Here is a 25,308-nt window from a genome sequence, read left to right as displayed (position 1 = left end):
ATTAAATACGGAGTTTATGAATGTGTAATTTTCAGTTGAAAACTGAAATTAAAATATGACAAGGGATAACAATTACAAATATTTAGAAACAACGTCGTGTAATGACGTATCTTACAATTTTTATTGCGGAATGACAATAAGGATGCAATTGTTCGCGATCTTGCGAAGAGGCAATTTGAAAATATAGAATTCCACTGAAACAAGAGGAACGAAAGCGTAAAATGAGGGAGACTTACGAATGCTTAAAAACCCTGTGACAAAATGGATTATTTTGTAATTTTCGTTATAAAATGAAATGCTTTGATGAAAATGAAAGAAGAATTTATGTTCGACATGTTGGATCTGCGTTACTTTGTGCTGTATTTAAAATAAACAGTGATTCATATGAAATTACATGACGCACCTATGCATGTCTGACCATATACTGACTCGTGCTACTGAAATCCAGTAATATTCACGTTTCTCTTCATTTCCATCTGTCGAACGTAACCATTTTTAAAACTTGCTTCTAAAAAGTGTCTCGATTAACAATTTTCTCCAATTCTACTCTAAAAGATACACAATCAACCCTCGTTCTTCCGCGTTCCTTCGGTTATTTTCTGTAATATTCAAAAATACTTCGACGAATATTTTCCAAAATACGAAAGAATTGTTATTGGTACGTGACTTCCTCGGGATCCCCCAAAAATTTATTCGTTAAAACTGGAGCAAAATTAGAATACGCGACAGTACGCGAATGTATCGTAAATGTAGAAACAAGTGGTAAACTAATTAATAAATTAGAACCGTCTGTCGGGAAGCTTGGGTACGATATATCGCAATAAAATGCACGATTCGTTTCTGGATTATTTGGAAGTACACGTAACATTTCTCTTGGCTTACTTTTAGTCAGAAAATACCAATTCCTTTACCGTGTTGCGTACGCAAAAATGAAAAACGTTATTGAATTACAGATGCTATTCTGTAAAATATAGAAAATACAATAAATATAAAAATTCGAGGAGTTGAAATCTTGTTACGAGGTTGAAAAAGAAAGTTTGCAGTCATTACAAGCTTTAATTCGTCCAATTTCCGTTGAAATCCTGTCAGCAAAATCCCAAACTATCGTTCTCTTAACTATGTTGCGTAACTTCGTAACAATAACGAATTAACAGGCTATTCGAGCAACTTGGAAATTATTCGATCTCCCCGCGCCATGGAATAATATTTTTAATTAGTCGGCTCGTTTCGTAATTGGGCCAGTGCAAATGGAAAATTAAAATTCTAGCTGTTCGTCTGCTATTCGATTCTGGATAGACTCGACAGTCGTGTAATTCAATTTGTAACAGTTCAATGATACAAAGTACAAAGATTATGAGATAAAGGAAAGAAGGAGAACGCAGTTTAGGTGTAGCTCGTTTATCGGAGAGGGAAGACTTGCTTGGCCAACTTGAAGAGCTTGGAATGAGTTTCTAGTTGCATTATACGCTTCGAGAATAGCCAAGGAATAACCGTGTTAGCGACAGAGTTGTATTATTTCGAGAAGTAAAGCATCCATCGCGTCTTTCGACGTCTAACTGCGTTTTACTTCAATTCTTGGGTTACGTTTATTCGATATAATTTGGAATTTTTGCACTATGTTAATAAAATTAGTAAATCGATACATTATCGGCCAATGACTGTCAAACAATGAAATTGACGAATTGGTAATAATAATAATGGCAGAAATATTCTCTAGAATTCTAGAAGATCCTAGGAAACAACACGTAATAATTTTCTGACAAGGTGTCGTTCCTTTCTTTCCAGAAAATTCAACTGAACGTTGCTCCTATCCATCATGGGTGGTGGACAATAAATTGTGGGTGGCTCTGGATCCGATAGCATCACGACTACAGGCGTCACCTTACAATCTGACGATTGTAAATCGGCAGGAGACTCGTCTCGTGTGCCACTCCGTAGTCCCTCTTAACGATCGTCATGAGCATCCTGACAGAGAGAATCAGGTGCAGTACGTCGCCAAGGCTACCCTCGATTGGTAAGTTTCTCAGTGTTCAACTCGTTATTAAAAGTTACTTAAACTACGATGTTTCAACAAAAGATCTAGAATTCGAAGTTCTGAAGCTTGATTGACAAAGTAGAATTTAGGATTCACGATTTGGCACTTGTGACTCGGATCAATAACGTGGGACCCATGAACTAGGACCCAAAGTCTACGGTCCAACGCATAATATTGATAAGAAGCTCATGTAGAATATAGAAATCAGAAAGCATAGTCTATTGTCTAACGGGTGAACTCTTCTTTCTATCAAAGTAACGCAATGATGCAGAATTGTCTGTGCGTGAGCTTGGTCTATCGATCCATAGTAGTCCACGATTTGCTCCGACTTGACAACAGCGACGGATTGATCGTAATATTCGAAATGTAACGTGCGGTCCAATTTATCGTGGAATCGTACACGGCAACGTAACACAAATATCAGGAAAATTATAACAATCTGCTGGCTCTCTAAGAGTTACTCTGAGATATATCGCATCGTTAATTTGAGAATGGTTAGGACGTGAAATTTATAGTGTTCTACTAGGCTATGATACACCGTGAAAGGGTTGAAACGGAAAATAAAATGCACAAACAGCGCAACGAACAGTGAAACACAACGAGTAACAAAATACGAAAGAGACGCGAAAAGCATTCATCCGGAAGAGGTATCGTCATGGTTGTTCCGGCTGTAGCAACAAACAAACGCAACAAAGCGTTCACAGACAAAAGCATCGGTGTCGAGGTTGCTGGCACGGCGTGTAATTATGACGGTATGTCGCGATAATCCTTTCATCGCATACCGAAGACGCTCGTGCGCGCATAAATAAACAGCTTGCGTCGGATTAAACAGAGATCCTACGGTTCGGCTGGTACACGTGTCGGAATGTCAATATATGTGACCCTGCACTCAACCACTCTCTTCTCGTTCAAGTACTGTGCAACCGTGTTCGCGCCACCTAACATATCGCTTTTAATCGTCCGTACCCTGTCCCGTCTAACGGGTGTTCCATTATTTCCGGATCCAGTTGCTATTTTCGTTGAAATGAGCGCACCGGAAAATTAGATCTCTCGTTTCTCTTTACTTTCTTTCTGTTGCTTCTCTTCTTCTTTTTGTATTGTATATCGTGTTCTTCTCTCTTTTTTTTTTAGTGAATTTGTCCTTTTTGATGGATTAAAGTTGAGTTTAGACTCGAATCGATAATTTCCATCTTTATTCGATCAATGTTTCTCCGTATGGTGGGTTACTTCTAGTCTAAAAATCGATTCGTAGCGTTGGTCGAATTGAGTCTCCTCTTGAGTGAAATTCTTCGAATCTTCTGATCGTGTCAAATTTTCGTGGCGAATTTTTTTATCGTACTTGGTAGTTTAACAAATTCAAATTTCATTGAACGCTTCTTCTTTAAAATTGCGACAAATAAAATTTGTTTCATTCTCTGAAAATTCGCAAAGCAAGTTCTTCCGGCCTGCCGGAAGAGACCCGAGCAAATTCAAATTTCGTTTAAAACTTGTTCCTTAAAGTTCCGACAAATGATTCATAAATAAAATTCTTCAAATCTATCGAAGGGGCAAGTTCAAATTTCGCTTGAAACTCGCTCTTTAAAGTTTCAATATCAAAATCAATTGGAATAATGCGATGTAAAAGTTGGAAGGTACTTTGTCTAAACCCTAAGTGAGAATATATGGTAAATTTGGAGTAAAAGTTGAAAAATTGGTTCCTTAAGCTCTAAGCGAGGATAGATAGTAAATTTCCAATGAAAGTTGAAAAACGCGTTCTCGAAGCTTTAGGCGAGGATAAATGGCGAGTCTCGATTGAAACAAAAACCCATGTTCGAGTTTGTTCTGGCAAGTAGGTCATATATAGGAGCAACGAGTAGTAAAGAACCGTATATGGTCAGACATCGGTTCTGTTCAAGCCGTGAATTAGTCTTCTCCCTCTTCTTTTCTTTCCACCTTCCTTCACGTCGAAAAACTTAATGCTGGAAATTCCTCGAGCATCCGGAGATTATCCCTGCACCTCTACTTTGAGGAACTACTGCCGGGAAACAACTCTATTAGTAGATGGAAATCAATTCTCGTTAATCAGATAGCAAATTAAATTTCCATCGAACCGGACAATTGTGTTCCATTCTAAACGTATATTTGCAAATGAGATACATTCATATTTCTGAAATTAACGATTCATTCTAAAAAAACAAAACAGCATATTTAGAAACTAAACATTCTACTAAAACCTGAAATTAAAAGACTTTGCCAGTATTCAGTGTACTTTGAATTTCACAATCAATCTAAGAACACCACTTCGAGTTTCCCGAAGCAGCTTCAAACTCGGAACAGACCAAAATTTCCACCTCTCTGTAGTGAAATATTCTCTTACAATTCGAAATACAGAAAATGAAAATTCTACTAAAATCCGGCTAAAACCCCCAAGCCAAAGATTTTCACCATACCCAGACCTTCATTTTCACGACCAATACTGAAACAACCCGTTCCAAGATCCTGAAAACGGTTTCAAACTACCCCGAAACTTTCATATTTCCTGTGTATAAGATACTTTCTTAAAATTCTACGCCGTGGATGTTTTTCAGAAAATTGAAGGTCCGCGAAAATTCCAAAGATTTTTACGATACTCGCTCGTTCGTTTTCAAAGACAACCGCAATGGCGCCGTATTTTGAAATGCCCGAAACTTCTAAATCTCGACAATTTGCCACGATATCAAACTATTTCGAGGCAACGAGCCCCGGATCACAGCAATATTCCATCGAAATCCTCTTTCTCGTCTTCCCTTCTGCGAAAAATATGAATTCGCGGGAGAACAGCGCGTGGGATATAAAAGGATGGCCTTGAAAAGTGCCGGAAGAAACTCTCGCACGGTTCTCTAATAAAGTCGCGAGCTGGCGCGTAATCGCGGCCATATTAAAGCGCGAGGAGAGATCAGGCCGCGAAATAAGAAGGGGAAAATCCGGTGTCTGGATCCGTTCGAGCGATGGCTGACAGGATTTCAGAGGGATGAGACTCGCTCACAGTCGACCGAATATGTCGCGTCTCCTTTTGTTTCGAAGCTTATTAAATGGCTGGCCAATCGAAACGAACGAACAATCGAGGATGAAGGATCCAGGTATCGAATAATCGACGATTTTTATTCAGTACTGGAAATTTGTTAGACCAGAAGTTATTTGTAGTTTGGGGTGGAAAATCTTTAACAAAATTCAATTGTATATAAAGAGTCGATAATGCGAGAACCGAAACATCCTGAGCCTATAGTCCTAGAGTCTAGAGCCTAGAGAATTCATAGTTTGTGAGCCGAGATTCAAACTTGATGGATGAAAATTCCTGACACCATTATTCGATTAGTATTTGGACATTTGACTAGTAATATTTGAATTGGTGGTATATTTAATATTTAAGTATCTGGGTATCAGTATTTGAGTTAGCGCCGGGCTACTGGTATTTGAATACTAGTATATTCCATTACTGTATTATTTTGTCCGAACGTTAGGATTCAGGTAGTATAAATCAACGTTGAAGTGCAGACAATGAAGTGGAAATATTGGAATTGAACGACAGTAACCTATATAAATCATCGTGGTTGTTAATTAAAATCCAGAGTCAACATCACAATATCGTATCTCCTTTTGTCTCGCGGCTTATTAAATGGAGGATCGAAACGAACGATCTATAACGATGAACGGAATGGCTGCATTGTTGTAAGTGATGTAAAATTGAATTAGACCTCCTGTTACGACCGGCTGAGTGCAGGGGAATTGATGGTAATTAGGCTGCGACTGGATTCGATCGAGTCGTACCGTGGAAAAAAGGCTGCAGATGGGTGTTGATGTGAAAAATTGAGTTCCAGGGACCGCCACCACGATGGAAGCTACCGGGAAAGTGGGCTTTTTTTCACCAGGGTGGAGTCGCGCCAGATTTTATTTTGCTGCCGGTTCGAGTGCCCCGAAAATCGCGAATGAAAAGTATTGTGCGCACTTTATTGGGAATGTTTGCAGTCGATTTTTTCCGAGTTTAGATTGATTTGTACGCAGAAATACTGACGGGCCTTTTGAAACTCGTCGTAAAAATTGCTCCCAAGTAATATTAAAGAAAATGCATTTTTCCATATCGTCTTTCTTTTATATAAAAAGTCATTTCTTGTATTGGGTAAATTGTTATTCAAGTAAATTTAGAAAATTTATAAAACTCCTATGGATAAAACAAATGTCCATATAAATGTTTAATCATATTGCGATTTCAGTATATTTTTTTTTATTGTTTGTTTGATATGCAGTTAGGGAAAAAGATTGGAAACCTTTTTAAATGGAAGAATTTAGATTACTGTGGCATGATAAAATTGATATTAAAATAAACTTAGGAAAATTGACGTAGATCTGTTTAAATCTGTTCTTAAATAAAATTACTCTTTGAAATTGTTTAAACCTATCGAATAGCAAAGAATGAAGTCAACAAAATGAATAATTGAGAAAACAATTTTGCTGCACATTGGTCAAAATTTATCGCCAAAAGAATATATTATCAATTAACTAATATAACTTTTTACTATCTTACACACAAAATTACTGTATAAAATTGTTTAAACATAGCAAATACCAAGAGATAAATTATTTAAAACGAAAGATGCTACGCCATGTGAATTGAACCCGGGAAATATTGTATAATTAAAGCACAATGAACACTAATATCGGTATACAATTCCGAACAGAATATTCACTTGATCAAACGAAGACAAATACCAACCGAACGAAAGTTGATAATTCTGTTCCTCTTTTAATATTCCTCCCTCTCTCTCTCTCTCTCTCTCTCTCTCTCTCTCTCTCAATAATGATTTATTCATATCGTAAATCGTTACTCATTATACAACACAATTAATTCGACTGTAACGCGCATAATTAATTCCCCCATCCCTATGCTATCAACGATTTTACGTAATGCAAACATCATTATTTCAATTAATCGTACGCGGAATTAATTAAACATCGAACGAATATATACTTGAGGAATATAATTAAAAAAAAGAGAGATGAAATTTGTTCGACTGTTAACTTGTATCGGGGTAAAATTTTCTTTCGCGTTTAAACTGCAATGGAACTTAAACGAACCTCTTCCGTACGACGAGTTTTCATCAAATTAAACACAACTTGCGTTTTCATACCTTTGCACGGTTTTATATATCAGTTGGAATATTTTCAATTTCGTTCGTATTTCGATCTTTGGTTTAATGTATTAAGAGTATTTACTTTTTTTACTGAGTTCCATAATCATTCGTCCCGTAATTTCAGCTTGTGTAATTTTATGGAATCAATATTTCCAAACTCCTTTCAATCATTCGTAATGTTGCAATCTTTTGATTGAATTTTCAATTAATCGATATAACCTTGTTATGTAATTGATTCAATATTGGAAACTGAAATACACTGAGATGATTGAATACGAGCATATCTTTCCAAAGTGTCTCCAATTTTTTACTTAGACTCGAGTATTTCGTTCGATTCTTTCCAAAATTTTAAGTTCTAGAGCAAATGTTTAATTGTTGGGTATAATCCTTTTAAAAGAGAAGTCGATTAAACGGTACAAAAGGCTTGTAGCAATTTTCCAATTTTTATCTAAATTTTTTCCTTAAAAATGGTTTCTTCGATATTTTATAAAATTTCAATTTTCCGACTAACTTTTCATTTATTCCATATAACTTTTTAAAAACTGATTCTTTTACGTAAAATATCAATCAAATTGCAATAAAGGCTCCTAAAGGTTTCCCAATTCTATCTTAATTTATACTGCCAAAATTCTACCCCGATTCTTCGGAAAATTTCAATCTTTCAGTCCCTGGCTTCAACCGATTGATAGAATTCTTAAGAGAAGTGTTCTCCTTTTCACGAATGATCAATCGGACGCGACTATAGGCTCGTATAAAATGTCGCGAAAGGCAAATGTAAATAAAAAGGGATGTTTCACGAGAGATGTATTTAGTTTGTTTAATCGCAACTCGACTTAACCCTGTTTTTCGAGCTATTTAAATGCCAGCCCCTGGGCTTTTCCCTCGAAACACTGCACTCTATAGGCACCTATTCACTTCGCTCGGACCTCTATTCAACCCTACTGATCCACTTTCACCCCCGCTACTCCTTTCAGAGGGGGATGAACACCGATACCCAGGTACATTCGTCGTGTTCACTAGGTTTCCGTTTCAAGAAATTTTACTGCTACTTCTGCAATCGTGCAAGTGTACATTGCACAGCTTTTCAATACACGGATACTGTATTCTGTGTAGTGGTTTTATGAATTTCGATGATCAAAGGTTGTTCAGCGAAGAAGATCAATCAATTTTTAGAAATGAAAAGTCTCATGAAATTGAAATTTCAAGAATCTCTCAATAAGACCAAGTATTTAAGTCAATATTTAAGTATTGAATATCAGCACCTTTAAATTATTCTTTGATGTGATACTCGAGTTAGTACGAGTTAGTATATTTTATGTATTGTATTGGTATTTGAATATTAATGTATTTAGGTTACTATTTGAGTATTGGCATGTCTGACTTAGTACCTCAACTATGCTTGAATTACGATTTGAGTTATGTTTCAGTGTCTGAATATTAGTCTGTTTGAGTTAGTGTTTCAATGTCAACGTTAAACATTTGAAATGACATTAGACAAAGCAAGGGAATCTTACAAATCCTTCGTCCTTTGTATAAAATAACATAATTCATTCCATTCGCGGAGAATGGTAAAGCAACAATCGCCGATCGGTTTACCTTCGACAAAAACTTTCTCCATTAACGCAAACTTAAGTCTTCTACCTTAAAGCTTCGCTCGATCCGCTGTGTGTCTCGGGTGGACGTCGAAGACTGTCGTGGTCGCGGCTCGGTAATTACCGCGATGTCTCGAAAACGAGGCTATTTACAGATCGATTAAAACGTCAGCCAGTTGCTAAGTATTCCCGCCACGACGCCCCTGAAAAATGGTTTCCCGTCACGCCAGCTTCACCCCCACTCCTGTATATAATAACCGCCAGGATGCAGCGCGATATCCTCGCGGTAAATTATTGCAAATTCACTTTTTTTTTTTTTCTTTCCAACTCTTTCCAACGTCGTTCGTCTCGATTCTGAATCCCCCGCTGGAAGATTTATCGATCTTTTATTGGCTATAGTCATCGATCGATTCTCCGCTACGAGACTGGACCGTAATTTATGCAAAATGCTTGACGCTAATGAAGTACGTACTGCTTGTAGTCTGTTCGGGATGGCCAGGTGCATTTAGTTGTTCTTCTCTCGACAACTTGGACAGGCCTTATCAACTTTTAGTTTTATTATGGATTTAGGGCGAAGTTGGAAAGGCGGGCTGCTTGAAAAGGTTTGAAAAGGTTGAAAGATGTTGGATATAAAGATGTTTATGTCCAATAGACTCACAAAAGTGTTCGAATGCTTGTAGTACTTGAACCAGATTCTCAGAGATTCTGAAGACTCTGAACTTATTTCTTACCCCTACTTTTCCCACATTTTTGTCCCAGGGGCAGCTCAAATTCCAAAATTCTCAAATACTCAAATCCTCAAACTGTCAAAATCCAAGGCCACTACACTTATTCTTCTCGCCCCTATTTTTCCATAGTCATTCTACACGTCGTTCCAAAATCGATGAACCCTTAGCTGGCGCGCCAAGTTCAAATATTCAAGCACTCAAATTCCAAAGGTACGATGCTGTAAATTTCGCAGCCCCGTTTTGTCCACAATCATTTTACAAATAGTGCCAGGAGCAACTGGAACGATGAACCTTTGGTTAGCATGCAATTGTTAGAAGAGACACAGGGCCTAGTGAGTTTCTCGTGTGGTACGGATGCGGATGCGACTGTGCGTTGATAAATATTCGGACGGCCATTGTACGGGACCGCCACGATCGATATTCAACTCGACCATCTCCTTCCTTCGCGATATTTATGATCGTTGTTCCCTGTCCCTAACAGAGAATAGCATTCCTTCGCAACGCTGTGTACAAAGGAGCTTTCGTTTCTATGGCCACCGAATCTCGTCGCGGGAGACTTTGTTGAATCGGTTCCTCCGTTTGCTGCAAACTGCTTCTGCCTTTCGTTTTGCCCGCTCTATTTAAATGGGCACGAGTGGAACACTGTTTTGGGGTGTCTTTTAGGGTTGAAAAAGGAGTGTTATTTACTGAGATTTCTTCAGAGGTGGGATAATCGAATGGAGGTGAAATTTTGGAATTTGGAGTGAAAGATGGGAATGGAATTTAGCGTTGAGGGAATTTGAATATTTAGTAAAATTAGCGTTTGTAATTCTTTGACATTTTTTTAAGGTAGAATTTTGGTATACTATTTGTAGTTTATTTTACCAAATAACAATGAAACTACTGGTACGTATTTCGGAGGTTAGTCTGTTTTGTAAAATTCATTTTTATTTCTTCCTCAAGTCTAAATATTTCCAACGTTTTCCTTTCTTTTTAAATGAATTTTATATAATCATTTAAAGAAGAGTTTTCGTGTCGTGAAAATTGATATTTTCTTCTCACCTCGGTATATTTCTATCGTCCTAGAATAAATTAATTCCGTTTCATTCGTATGATAAAATATTATCAAGGACTTCTCTATAAGAAGAATATTTCAAGACGTTCCTCCTCAATCTGTTTTTTAAAAATTCAAATGCACTGGAAATATCATAGAATGGATGTAGATCATCTTTTTAAGATTTCATAGAATACGATAAAAGACTCGATGAACCTTCAAAAATTGTTTTCTAGAAACGATAGAAATCTATATAAATTTTTTAATTGGGCTAATATTAAAAATGAATTCCGCCTAATTTTCATCTTAATATACCAGGGGACGAAGTTTGACGTTATTGAAATTGATTTTTGATCTGTAATTCATGCTATCGCATAAACAATTTATTGGTTATTCGCACGACTAGCCCCATAAAATGATTATACTCTAGAATTACATATGCATGTTATAAAATTTCCATCGAATCGATGGCAATTCACTTTTTAAATATAATAAAACGATTGACTGTTTTGCAATTCAAAGTTTCTTTCTCTGTAATAAAACAATTTTATTTTTTACGCGTATCGATAAATAAGACGAGAAACATATTCCAAACATAAATTAATTACCAGTTTACACGGTGTGTCGAGTTTGATCATAAAAATGTCTTAAAATTAATAATCTCACGCAGAAATTCTCATTTCCAGTATGAAAGAAATTTCCGGTTCGCGAGTTTTCCGAAAATTGCCAATTTCATATTCTATGTGGACCTTTTATCGGCAGAGCCACTCTTATGCCACGAATCCTGAACAACGATGGCGATTTGAAAAATACGTCTAATAAAGATAAATTCATTTAAAAATGCAGAAATGCACAGAATGCGTACAAACACGTGAAAATATATGAAATGGAATATATTGGTTATAATAGCGAATAGGTGAAAACGAACCTATGCCACGTTCTTTATCATAAAAATCTAAATTTCCATCGATATCCACGACCTATTAACAAAGATCGAAAAATAACATGTGAAATCGTAGTTGAAAGATTTTGATCATTTTCCTGGCCGAGTGTCCAGGTTATTGAATTAAAAGAGGCAACGCGAGGTCAGCCAGTGTAAATATTCCCGGGGCGAAATATCGATATGGCAGACTCGATCGCGAACCCGTCGGTTCGAGCCCTGTGGCTGGTGCAACAGGAGGGAGACGCGTTCTTATCGGCGAGAAACGTTCTTATCGCGACTGTATATCGAGTCGACGAGCATCGTGAGCTGCATAAAACTTTCGTTCGATTCGACGCGGCCACGAAACGGGAATCTATTTCTTGGAGAGGCCGCTTTCCACGTTGTTACGTGCACCACGCCGACTTCCGGTCCCGCCCCCGCCTTCAGACAACCAGGATAAACGTGTTGTTTCCCTCGTAAATCTTGTTATTTTCATTCCCAAAACTTTCCCACGGTTTTACGCGTTATTATACATTTTTCTATACTCTTATACATTTTCCTAGTTTCTTTTTTTCTTACAGTTTGATAGTGTTTGGCTTCTATGGAGAAGAATGAGAGGATTTTTGAAATTTACCGTGGTATTGATGGTCGGTTTAATAGTACCTATAACAATATTATTCTTTTTCAAACCTTCTAGCGCTTATTTTTCCATTTTTTTACATTTTCGTAGTTTACTTTGTAATTGAATACTTTTTCGCTCTTTGTCACATGGAAAAGAGAGATAGGTTTTTTGAAATCTTTTAGGGCATTGATGGGTAAGATAATTGCCGGTTACAAACGAAGATTGCTTTAATAGTTATACAATGCTTTCTACGATTCTTTTAGTGGTTCTTTTCTTTTTTTTTCATTTTTATACAATTTTATATTTTTGTTATTTTTCTTTCTCACTTGGATAGTTTTTTCCGCTTATGCCGAAGAACTGAAAAAAAAAAAAGTTTCTGCAATTTCTAATATTTATGGGTATGCCGACCATTGGTTACGAAAGGAGCTTCGTTTCACAACGATAGGATATTTTTTCAATTGCGTATTAATCACTCATGCTAGTTAAAAGCCAAAAGCACAAAAACGTAGAACTCGTGCAGAAGAAAATTACTCGAGCACTTAACAAACCAACAACAATGGAACAAGATTATTTCTTAAAGCGGCGAATCATTAAAGATTTTCGAGACGCAACTACGTCGACGATAAGAACGTGTTGCAAAGAAAGGACAGGGGGGAAACGAGTTGACGAGTAAACAGATAATCGCGAGCTTCTTTCAAATGCTTTTACGATCGCTATATATTTTTATAGGATCGCCTGAAGGGAAACGCGCAAGCTGATTTCTAACAATGAGAAGCGCCACCTTTCCCTTCCTCTCGTATTTTACTTCTCTTTCTTCGCGTCAGAGGGCCATTAAGGTCGCGTACACGGAATAATAAAAAGGAACAGCCCGGTAACCAGCGGAAACCGCGAGAATAAATCCCTTTGAGAAATTTGCAATCGTGGCAAAGTTGCTGGCAGGTAATTCATTTGTGGTAATGAGAGAATTCCGTTGGATTTGCCGCGCAAAAAGTAGCGGAAGAACCCTTGCCTGATGAATGTCACTGTCTACGTACAATTACTCTCAATATCGAGAACAAATTCTTGTTTACGTTCGCTTCTATCGTCCGAATCCACGAAAATATCAATAGAGCTGCCTGGTTCTAGGGAATTTCTAGTTACTTTTGGATCGTGCGTGTTTACGAAAAATGTTATTTTTATGGGGTATTTTGTGAAAAATTTGTATAGAGAGTGATGATCATCATTTGCGCTTTAATATTCGAGAAGCTTTTCGTTTTATTACTTTCTAGGTAGAAATTTCTTTTTTCAAGTAAGTAAAAGACCACTCGCAATATCATATGAACCGATCAAGCACAGAGACCGCACTCTATCCCGACCCTTCGCTTCCGCCATTTTCTAACATTTATCTCCGCGGTAACGCGCGACAGTGTCGCCAACCATACATTATTCTCGCCGATATCACGCTTGCCGCGAAAAAACATCTACGCTCGGGTATCGCGGACGAATTCATAAATCGATGAACGCCAACGGCAGAGCCTGTGCCGGATACTTGGAACGCGAGGCTACAAAGCCGCCGGATATATATCGAGGCACCCTACAAAAACACCGGCGAATCCAACGGAACGCGGAGGAACTAAAAAAGAAAAGAAGAGCAGTAACAACGAACAAAAGGGAGGGGGACGAGAGAAACAAAATCCCTATAGTACGATATGAAACAAAGTGGAACGAGGAAATCGCGCCTGTTTGCATCAGACACATGCTCAATTATGCTTAAAAAGCTACGTGTCACCATACACACATACACACACTCCGTCCTCGTTTAATTTCGTAGATGCTTCGCCCCGAAACGACAAAGAGAGGACTATTTACGGTCCAGCTGACTCATAACTCGCGTCCCCATCCTCCTTGCTTTTGATTCAATGGACCGGGGTGAAATGCATAAAAAGAAGCTTTGATCGAGTGCACGAGGTGTATGTATTGTATATGCGGCGGCGCTGCGTTTGAAACTGTCGAAGCCGGCTAGCCAGCTCTCGCTCTCGAGTTGGATCGTCCTGCAGCGTTTTAAAAAACCAGGGAAACGCCGGCTGGTTATTAGATCGCGACTACCACTCGACAACCCTGAAGGGTTTTATTGCAACCGTGCTGCCTCAAAGAACGCTTTTGATGGGCAGTCACGTCGGCCAGATGCGTTCGCGCAGGTAACGATGATTGGCCGGCGAAAAAAACAGCCGGTTCCACCGACACTGACCGCTTTTCGTTCGTGTAAATAGATTGCTCCGGCAAAAATCAGACGATTTCGGGGACAGGCTTTTCAACGGAAAAACGATAGTTTCACGGATAAACGCGATTGCAGGTTGCTGGAGGAGGACAGTGGAATGGGCGATTGTTGGCTGAGTATTTTGGTGAGGACATGTGTGAGTGACACATCGTTCTACCCTTTCGTCGAAACGTTTTTTTGTTTCTACGTGAAGTTGCGATTGCGTTTTCTGGGGCGGAGCGCGGATTACATGGAAATTCAGTGGACCGGTTGTTTAAAGTGGCTGGTGTTTAGGTAGTGTTTTAGGTTAGGATATTGGTCCAATATGGATTCTTGTAGCAAGAGAATTGATTCGATGATTTCGTTTTAGGTTAGAGTAGCAATCCACGCTAGATCTTATCGACTAATTAGATTATTGCATGATAAATGTCGTTTTTGCGCTGGAAAAGGAGATTAGATGGAAAAATCATTTATTTCCGTGTTGTTTAGTGACATTTTTAGGTTAGAATAGTAATTCATATTAGATTTTATCAATTAATGACGCTATTGCATGATAAATGTAGTTTTTATCGTAAAAGAGGGAGATTAGAAGAAAAATTCACTAGTTTGTTGCGCTGTTCTAAGCTTGGAAGATAATCCATGCTGGATTTTATCAGTTATTAGGTTAATTGTCGTGACAAATGTCATTTTTAAAATGAAACGTAACGATAACCGTAACTGACTTTTTATGAACCAACTGCAAAAAATGAAACTCTTTCATCGGAATAGGTAAATGTACAAAAGAAATTACTCTTGTCATTTATTCATATTCTAGTCCCTCGATCTAGTAAATTTTATTTCACCTTCGTTACACTTCTTCTCAGCAAATAATACTTTGCTGTTAGTATCATGCTAAGAAATGGTCTTTCTCTCTGCAATCAACCCAATTTCATCTGGGGCATTTTTTTATGAACCCATAACTCGCTCTTATAGCATCCACTTTTTCCTAGGTATTCATCAAGCTTCTAATCTTCCTAGTGGAAAAGTGTCCAAGAGAGAATAATTCTCAGAAAATATCCTGGCTTAACCGAACATTAAAAAAACACCGACAACGCTATAAAAGAACAAAGAATACGTAAAGAAGCGTAGATGTCGCCAATGGATGTCAAACCATGGCGATGCAAGACTTCTCTTACTTAAGATTCTTTAGATTACCATTGTTTTTACCCAAAACGATATGAGGCTCATAAATAAGAAGAGAACAATAATATATTTGAACTATATATTTACATATATTATTATAATAATAAATTCATAAAACATATTTACTAGTGTTTGAACGCTTTCGTAAAATTTAATCCAATTTAATATTCGAATAGAATACAATTTTTAGATGAAAGATCACGCATTGAAGGTCGCCACTTTTAGCGTAAACCTGACGTGCAATTTCCTTAGCGTCAACGCCATCTGTAAAATATCACTATCTAGTAATTTATCTATAGGAAAGCTGCTGCAAAACAGGCATGAACAGAAACCATTTCGCTATCGCGTAAATTTTCGTCTTTGAAGCCTATGCAGAAGCCGTGGATGCAACCATCGACGCGTTTGATTTTCATTTTGGTCGGTGCGACTTTCATCTCTGTTTCCGTTTTAACTCATTGTTTCGTATCCGTCCAATAATCATCCTTACGATATGCATACACAAAGCAGCCTTTATGAAAAGTAACAAGATTACCAATCTATTAATTGACACACTTATCGTATTACAAAAATACAACAATTACTTCTTCTGAACAATTACTTGTTTGCAGCTGTATCATTGCCCCACTGGCTTTGTGATATGTATAATAATAATGATAATAATAATAATAATAATAATAATAATAATAATAATAATAATAATAATACTGCGTTAGCTTATTTTTAATTGGAACTAGAGAAAACGGCGGGGAGACGCTCTAATTCGATCGATATATCGTATTCCGATACGTGTGTTCAATCTTGGAGTGGAATACGGGGCATCAGAGCCACCATTGTCGTTCATTTTTTTTCTTTTTCCTTTTTTTTTTCTTTTTGTCATCTAGCGATTCTTATTTTAGTCGACTTTACAGCATCGATTTCATGTGAAATTGCAAGAAAGAAACGGGATACATCGATATTTCCTTTGTTTTCATTTGTTGCAAAATATTACCGGTTTTCTTATCTTTTCATTTTTTAGTTTCCCCCAAGTTGTTACAACATTATCTAGTTCTTTTTTAAATACGTTCTGCTTTCGATCCTTCGGCCCTTGTTTCGTGTTCTTTAATACTCGCAATATGCCAGCTTCTATTTTGCAATTCTCTGCTTTATAGCTTTTCTCATCCCCCTATTCTGTTTCCCTCTTTGTTTTTCCCGTGCATACGTGTATGTGTATATTTTCCCTTTCTTTTTTTCTATTTTTTTGTTGTTTTGCTATCCATTGTGTGTACTCTGTATTTATTTTCGTGCGCGCTGTACTTTTCAATATTTTCTATGTAGCCGGCTCCTCCATGTTTTTCATCTCAGCAGCTTCCATTTTTCAATATTTGCGTGCTCTCGCCTTTTATTCCCCGGGCATCTCGTTTTTCCTTCGATATCTCTCGTCTTTCCTTTCTCACTTTTATGTTATTAAAATTAAGGAAACCGGTTCGTACCATTAAACCTTTTAATATACAGTAATATGTCGCAAAATGTCCCTAGAACCCTAGGGAATACTTAAGGGTTATTTTCTGGAATGTTCCACCATATGCAGTATGCATTTTTGAATATACATACCGCTTTCGAAAATCATCTTTCTATCTTATTAATATAATAATTATTTATTTAATAGTAAATTCCAACTGTAATTTTTTAATAATATTATGAGAAATAAATTTATTTATATCATAGAATAATGTAACCGGCGTGAAAGTATTTAAGTAAATTTAGAACATTTGAATTTTGAGAAACAGGTTGGATAGACGTGTAGGTTTGAATTTTCTCGGGAGAGCTTTAAACATATCAGTCATACGAGTTTATATTGTAGGAGCTCATACCTCGTCATTAGAGATTCGTCAGCATCCCCAAATGGAATGGTATCATTCGGTAATAAGGATAATTTCGGTCTGTACTCGGTGTTGGCAGCGCTGCTAGTCGATTTCAGCGAATACCTGACGGAATGTTGGACATTCGTGGCGTCGAGGATTATATCCAGCTTCGTCGGGTTTTCCAGGCTGTTCTATCGGGAAACATTCCAGATAGCTCGGTTAACCAGCGAAAATTATTCGAACCGTTTCGAGAACGAAGGGATGAAGTCGATTCTGTGATTATTAGGATGGGAGCCTGTAGCTTGAGAATTACAGCATCGTTAAAAAATTTTATAAAAAGACACACGCAAAGATTTGAATGAAATTGAAATAGGGAAAATTGTCGAAATGATATTTTATACGTACTTTTCCTTAATATTGTTAGTTATCCTTATTGAAGAGGTGAAAATAGTCTTCAGAGCTTGGAAAGCTACATATAAAATATTGCAAAAGATACACGTTCATTTTAATGAAAATATAGAATAAACTATTCCATAAACATTCTATTTCTTACTGACAATTGTTCATATCAAAGGAATGAAAATGGCTATCAAAGTGGAGGATTTAATTTGTATTTCTTATTAGAATTTAATAAGAGCTTTGCGTTTCTTTTTAGATTACAGTTGTGTTTTTCTTCTACTATATAAAAATTAATCTTGTTATTCTTTTAGCCTAGTATCGCTTTATTTTTATCTCCCCATGCCGTATTTTGTCGAGAGCTGTTCTATTTCGCTTCATTTCAAATTTTGTCGCAATTCTTCTTATTCTTTCCTTGAGACAGTATTGTGGTCGCGTTCTATTTCAACAAATTCATGTATGCATCGAACGTCTTCATTTCCTCAGAGAGATACTATACGTCTGCGAGAAGTATGGTTACAGTTATTTCAACAGGAAATAGAATATAGAGTAGGAATTTCTAAAATATGCTGGCTGTGCCAGTTAAAATTTTGAGAGGGCCATAAACGTTGCATACACCTTTTGGTAACATTCAACTGAATTTTTAAATGAAATAAAATATGCATTTCCGACGATTGATTTATCAAATTTCAATTCCACGTTTCGAGATAAAATGAAAATAAAAGTGATCTAATAATATCCAGAAATCTAAACAATTTTAATTATTTATTTAATGTACTCCAATCAGAAAAGAAAACGGGGACAACTTAGATTCCTGATGAATTTAGAAAAACCTGTCGTAACGCAAAAATCCCCATAATGTCACTAGAACCTGCCTAATGATAGTCTCGTAAAATACCCCATTATATCAGTAGAACCTTCGTAAACGAAACTTCTCGTACAATCGAGATCTGCCATCTATCTGCTCATTTTTATTCACTAATACTACAAAAATGATCCAAAGGAGCTCATACTAAAGAAACATTCACGTCACTTTCGATAATTACTTATCTGCGTCACTTAAAGCCACCCCGTAAAACACCTAAAATTCCAATTTCCCTTTAACGACCACCCACCGTATTTTCGATCCTCTCAAAACAAACACTCATCCCTCGTCCGCCAATGACCCAACGTAAACACGCCCCTGTCGTTGACACTCACCCCTTCTCAGCCTCGACATGGAGAGAAAAAAATCGACGGTTTCACTGAACGCGAGCCGCGTGTCCCTGGAAATAGCTAACCACCCTCGAAATTCATCGTAAAAGATTCGAGTCACGTAGTTGGCCGGTAATATACGGAGGACACGTCCACCCCTCGGCTAGTGGAATGGGGTTAAGGAACGAACGTATGTAGAGAGTGAGAGTCACGGGGTAAACAAGCGTGTCTCTTCCTGTCGGCGGAGATCGACTTGGCTGGAAGTTGGACGTTTCGGTGGTCAATCGACCGGAAAATTGCTCGTTGACCGGTGATCTAGCGACCGGAAGCGAGGCCGCGCTGCACAGGTTCCTGTGCTGAAATCATCGTCGAACGTGCCGTTTACCGGCGATGTATGGCTCCGTTCACGTCTTTCGGTTTATAGCTCCTTGCCTACAGGTCTTTTTGCAGCGATTTTTGGGTTGCGATAACTTGGGTGCTTTTGGAACAACCTGTAGGTACACTTGTTGCGTTTGCGAATAGATTATAGAAATTGGTTTCTCAATTTATGGAGTTACGGTGACAAGATTTTATGGAATTTTTTCCCTGTATTTGGATGAAATTTGAGGGAAAAGTTTTGAGACAACCTGTAGATACACTTGTTGCTTTTGAGGTTAGGTTATTACCTGCGAAGTATCCTTGAGTTTATCCAAGTATATGGATTTTCTGTAACATAGTAATATTTGAATATTGTTATCATGGGAGTACATGCAGCTTTTCTCGATAGGTTATTGAAGTTTGATGAATAAGTTCTGAAAGAACCTATAGGTGTACGCACAGCAGATTTTGTCGCAGTTGAAGTTCATTTGAGACAGTCTGTAGGTACACTTGTTGCATATCAGATAAGGATTCGAAAATGTTTGTGAAATAAAATGTTACAGTTCTCTGTAACTTCAGCGTAGCGTAACATAACAAATATTCCACTGAACCAAAAATAATGAAATTACTATAGTAGGATCCAAAAATACATTTCATTCAATTTTACTCAATGAAAATGTACCAAACGCGATACTTTTCAAATTATGGATAATTAATTATCGCGTAAGGTTTTATCATGCTTAAAGCAAAACAAGTAAACTCTCCTAAATCAGGAATAATCGAATTACAGGAAATGGGATCTTGCGCGCTCTTTCAGGTGGTTCACAGAGCCTGAAGCCGATCGCTAGCCAATATAATTTTTCATAAATCTCTCCGGGGCATATTTACGCGGCAGCAGCTTCTCTAATCTCTTCCTCGTGGCCGTTGTTTGTTATCATTATTCCGTCTCGGGGCGGCTAGTTTTTGCGCGTGCCACCCCCTTCGCGAGATTTATTTCGCTGTTTACAATTAGTTTCTGAGCCTGGCCTGAAAATGCATCGCGATGCCACGACGCGCGGCCCGTCCTCCGTGATTTAACAAGCCGCGTTCCCGCTTTCCTGGGCGAGCTTAAACGGGAATTTATGGCGCGGCTGCCTGTCGAAACGGAAACGCGGCCAGTGCGGTGATATCGTGAGAAGAAAAAAAAAAAAGGAATATTACTGTCGTGTAATGTAGAAGGATAGTGGATAAGGAACTCGTTTAGGTATTGTTACGAATTATGATCGTACAGTTTGATTTATTTTATGCAATTGGGAAGTTCCGCTGGTTGGATTATTCGCTTCTTAGAATCCTACAGGACGGTTCAGAAGAGGTGGATATGTATCGAAGCTTTGAAGTTTTTCTAAAAAATAACAGATATATATTTCTGGGTTTGTTTAATAATAGTTATTCCTATAAACTATATGAAATTGTAATAAATTTGATAAGGGGACAGTCCACGTTTCTACTTTCTGTACAAGGCGTTTTATAAAATGTGGGACCTATTTGAGGACTGGGCACGGGATACTAGAACAATGAAAAAGATTCCTATTTGACCATGTTCCAAAGTTATAGCCACATTTGTGTTACAATGATCTGCGACGGCTTATCTTCATAGAAATTGTTCACGTGCTATGAAACGCCCTGTATAATGGGCGTAATCCGCCCAAAAAACGAGCACCTGTTGTCACCACTAAAACGGTAGTTTCCCTTTTAAAATTAAAATCTCCTCAAAAAGAAAATGCGAAAGAGCATCCTTTTAACTGCTTCCAACATCCCTAATTAGCCCCCATCCTAATTCACCAGAAGTAATATAATATAATAACTGTCGGTAACTCCAACAATAACCGAACCATAGTCGTCTCATGCCGATTCCAGCTTATCTTCCACGGTCTTCCCTGTCCTGGACTCGTTTGTTTCGATATTACTGCGTGGAGGGTTGCGATCAACGAGCCTGCGGCTGCGGTTGTGGCCGCAGTATCTGCCGGATATCGCGTGAGCCACGCTCCACGGAGCACGCTGTTTGATGCATCTTCGTCACGAAGATAGTTAGCTACGGCCAGAAGAGAGGCATTCGTAGGGTTAGTGGGGTGAACGTCGATGATGGGAAATGAAGGTACAGAATGGAGAATAAGAAGAGATAAAAGGGTACGCTCTGCGCGCTGGTAAATTGCTCGTGTTATGGTGGTGCGTGGATCTTTTCTTTTTGGTGGATATCGTGTACTAAATATTATGCGATTAGCCGATGAATAGTAACAAATATCAAATTTGTCACGTAACGAATAGCGAATGTAAGATACAAGGAATATTAAATCTATCAAATAACGAATATCGAATGTAAGATATGAAATATTAATTACGTCAGACCCACAAATATCAAATATAAGAGATATCGAATTTTGCCTGAACGAGGTATAAACTCGAGTAACGAACTTTCCTCCTCGAAAAGTAATCTTCGGTAATCCTATAAAACGACCTATAAAATAATCCTAACCTAACAAATCCACCAACTAAAAAGGAATGAAATAATTTAACCTGAAATAGAACCTAACCTAAAAGAACCACCAAAATCCACATACCAACATTGAACAATAAAATCTCCAATTAAAAAGAGAACCACGAGGGAAAAAGGGAGCGAAGAAAATGGAAGAACTTGGCGATGAGGAGCATCTGGAGGAAATACGAGACCAGAGGAGAGGAAAACAGATGGAACGATGAGTTGCAGAAGGGTGGAAGGCCCTCAGGTGGAAAGGGTGCACGTCAAATTGGCCGCATAAGCGTGCTCCTTTCATTGAATCGTCTAACGACCAGACATAAATTAGATTGGAAACTGGAGATGCCACGGGAAAAGAGCCGTGGACGATTTTCTGCATCTGGTAACCTCCTTAAGGCCCGCTGGAACGACAATATGTGACTGGGGTAGGGCAAGGGAGAGGGAATTTTATTTCATTTTTGGCTGACGTTTTTCGATTGAATTCGCCCACCATTTTTACCTCCGTTTTTACGAGGCTCCCGCGAGCGAAAAAAAAAAATTATTGGAATCGTTGTTGCTACGATCGGGAGTGGTTTCTTTATGGGAATTGCTTGTTCGAAAGAGCGTTATCAAGGGGAAGAAATTTTACTCGTGCGGTTTATTCGCGTTTTATCACGGTACTAATTTTCGAATCCTTTTTCCCAGACATTCGAAGGTAAATAAAGATTGGATGCGAGTTCCGAGGGTTGTAATTTCGAGTTTTCCAATCTTCATAATCTTTTTTAAAGATTTCTATTCCATCGTTCGATCAATGTACATGGCGACATTTAAGGAAAGTTTGAAGATAAAATATTTCTTTTCAAAGATTCGAAGGCAAATAAAAATCCCGACATGAATTTTGAGATCGCAGATTCGAGTCTTTCAACGGTTCAAATTCCTTTCTCCTTCCTGGAGATTTTTTGCCTTTCTCCAGTAATTTGCCTTGAATTTTTTAACCTGCAAGCCAAGTTTGATTACTGAGTCGAATAAGGGATGAAGTCACCGGGGGAGTTTGTGGATTGTAATTTCCGGTGGTTGAAACTTCGTTGTTAACGCGAGCTACTCGAAATAACCGAGTTAATTAATTAGAGCAAAGTATTATTAATTGCCGTGCTCGAGATTCCCAGAAAAATCTCGTCAAAAGTAATTTCCTCCTTTCTTCTTCCGAATTATTCTAAATTATTTTAATTGACTGACTTAACTGATTAAAATGTTCCAGAATAATTATTCCACGTTCTCTGTTCACCCAATTCCTGTAGAAAAAATTTCTTTATCGAAGATAACCTCAAAATTGAATATTGGAACGGTTAATATCAATATGGCTGCCGATGATTGGCGCAAATTTTTGGAATCCGGTAGTATTGAAGGCCTCAGGAGGCGAAAAGCGCAAAATGTAGTCACGAAAGGTAGCGAAAACGGGATTATATCCCGTTACACTCGTGCTTGGTACTCGAGGAGAGGCTTGAAAATGTACACAAGCCCGTAAGAAGCCGCCATTGCACCCTGGGGAGTGGTAACACCGTTCGAGACTTACCTAGATACACTCTAGGAAGCTAGAATGTAAATGGCCGTCTTGGCAACTCGATTAATTAAATTGACTTTTCTTCCAGCGTCCTCCACTTCTTCGTGTTTACGCTTTATTCCAGACGAATTCTTAAAAAAATCGTCTATTTTAATGATTACGTACTAAAAATTATGTATATCCTTCGATATATCGATGTATTCTACGATAAAAATTAATATTAATAATAATGTTAATTAAGTTAGTAGAAAAGAAATGTTTAAGCTACATAATTTACATGAAATTGTATTTCATGTACAATGTAATTTTATTAAAAAGGAGTTACCTCAGGATCAAATTTAAAGTAACCTAGTTTTTCTATGCGATATATTATCAAAAAATTGAAATTTTCTGTTGACGCTTAGAGATATTTAACATTTCATGTAGAAGAAACATCAACAAAGTTCTGACCAGCAACGCAATTTTTATTCCATATCAAATATTTAGAACAATTTCGTAGGAAAGCTCATAAATGGAATTTATTCCCCAGAATAATCCTACGCGAATCTAGGTTATCGAGCCATAAAACGAAACCGAAAACCCGTCACCAATATCGCATTGGTGAAACGGCTCTCGAAGAGCGATTCGCAAATTCCGTATTCCCCTGGCTGCTACTCAACGAGCGAAACTCAATAAAAGGTGAGAAGAAATCAATGGACCGCGATCATCATCCGAAACCCGTTTTCCTAACATACGCACGGAAGTATAGTGGACGAACCGGAAGGCGATCTGTCGCCATGACAATAATCCAGGGGAACGCGGCCGTAGGAACGAAGTCGGGGATATAAAGCCGAAAATCCGGGACGTGTTCTCGATCGCGAGCCACCAGTTTCATGTGCTACTGGGTACCGATACGCGCCACTTTATGTCCGTTTTCATGGTGCTGTCGGTCGTAAGGAAAATGCAGTTACTCGCAAGCCGAGAGTACCTAACGCCCTCTTCTTCGCCTCTGTAACAAAGTGAACGCGTTTGATGAAGCTTTGAATAAAACAACCGAAAGAGGATACTTTTTGGCTACTGCGCGGATGAACTTTGCCAGGTTTGCAGAGTTTTGAGAAATAGAGCCGAAGGAATTTGTAGTTTCGGCTGGGAGAAATATGGCTAAAGGCCGGATTTTTGGTACATTGCTTTTATTAAAATGGCTTGTTTATGGGAATTTGTTAATTCCTTAATTGATGTAAGGTCAGTTTACACATTCATCAAGGTTTTAAGTCGCTTTAACGATGAAATTGCTTGTAATAAGGCTCGTCTTTGGATAATCTCTCTGCACTTTATAATATGTTACAACATATGTAATATATTATAACGTATTAAATATTAAATAATTCAATTTGATCCTTTTAATCATGTCCGAGCATCTCCTCCGTCCTTTGCATTTAAACCAAGCCACAGAATAAACAAGAGCAGAACCAAACGCATGTCACGCGTTATGAACTCTCTGCAAGTACAGATTTCACCGTTTCGTCGTAAAAGGGGGGACCGAGCCGTAAAGGGATTACGCTTAAAGTTAACGCAACCCCGTTAAGAAACGTCCTGATAAAATAAAATCTTAATCCTGGCCCGACCACGGAAGTAGCCTGAGATTTAAGATCCTTTACCCTTGTTTTCCACCTCTGGCCATTCGCTTCTTTCCTCTCTTCGTCCCTACCCCCGATTTCTCCCCCTCCCCCCGTTGTCGTCCACCGCCGGCTTTTACGGCTTACTGGCTCGATTATTATACGTGTCTCGTTTTCATGAAACAACCCTCTCCCCCTTCCCCTCCCCCCGCCATTTACAGATTCGTGGCCTCCAGGGTTATATTAACTTGTAATTTTATTACGGCGATATTGTGCGCGCCACTGGTACTCGAGCTTTGTTTTCAGTTTCCCTTTTTTTAATTTCCTCCTGCGAGTTGGTAAATTTCACCTGCGTTTCTCCCCCCCCCCCCCCCCC

General features: G+C 38.1%; 1 protein-coding gene across 5 annotated transcripts in view; it reads left to right on the top strand.

The window, feature by feature from the left end:
- The window catches only part of LOC122576788, a 314,658-nt gene that overhangs the window by 274,210 nt on the left and 15,140 nt on the right, over window positions 1-25,308 (top strand). For all 5 annotated transcript variants that reach the window (XM_043747566.1, XM_043747562.1, XM_043747563.1 and 2 more), the window contains one exon: window positions 1,786-2,014. In XM_043747566.1, coding sequence (XP_043603501.1) covers window positions 1,786-2,014 — 229 coding nt within the window. The remainder of the gene's footprint in view (window positions 1-1,785; window positions 2,015-25,308) is intronic.

The sequence above is a fragment of the Bombus pyrosoma genome, linkage group LG16 (genome assembly GCF_014825855.1).
Source record: "Bombus pyrosoma isolate SC7728 linkage group LG16, ASM1482585v1, whole genome shotgun sequence".
NCBI lineage: Eukaryota > Metazoa > Arthropoda > Insecta > Hymenoptera > Apidae > Bombus > Bombus pyrosoma.
The sequence above is the reverse complement of the archived record's forward strand: the minus strand, read 5'-3'. Positions and strand labels throughout refer to the sequence as shown.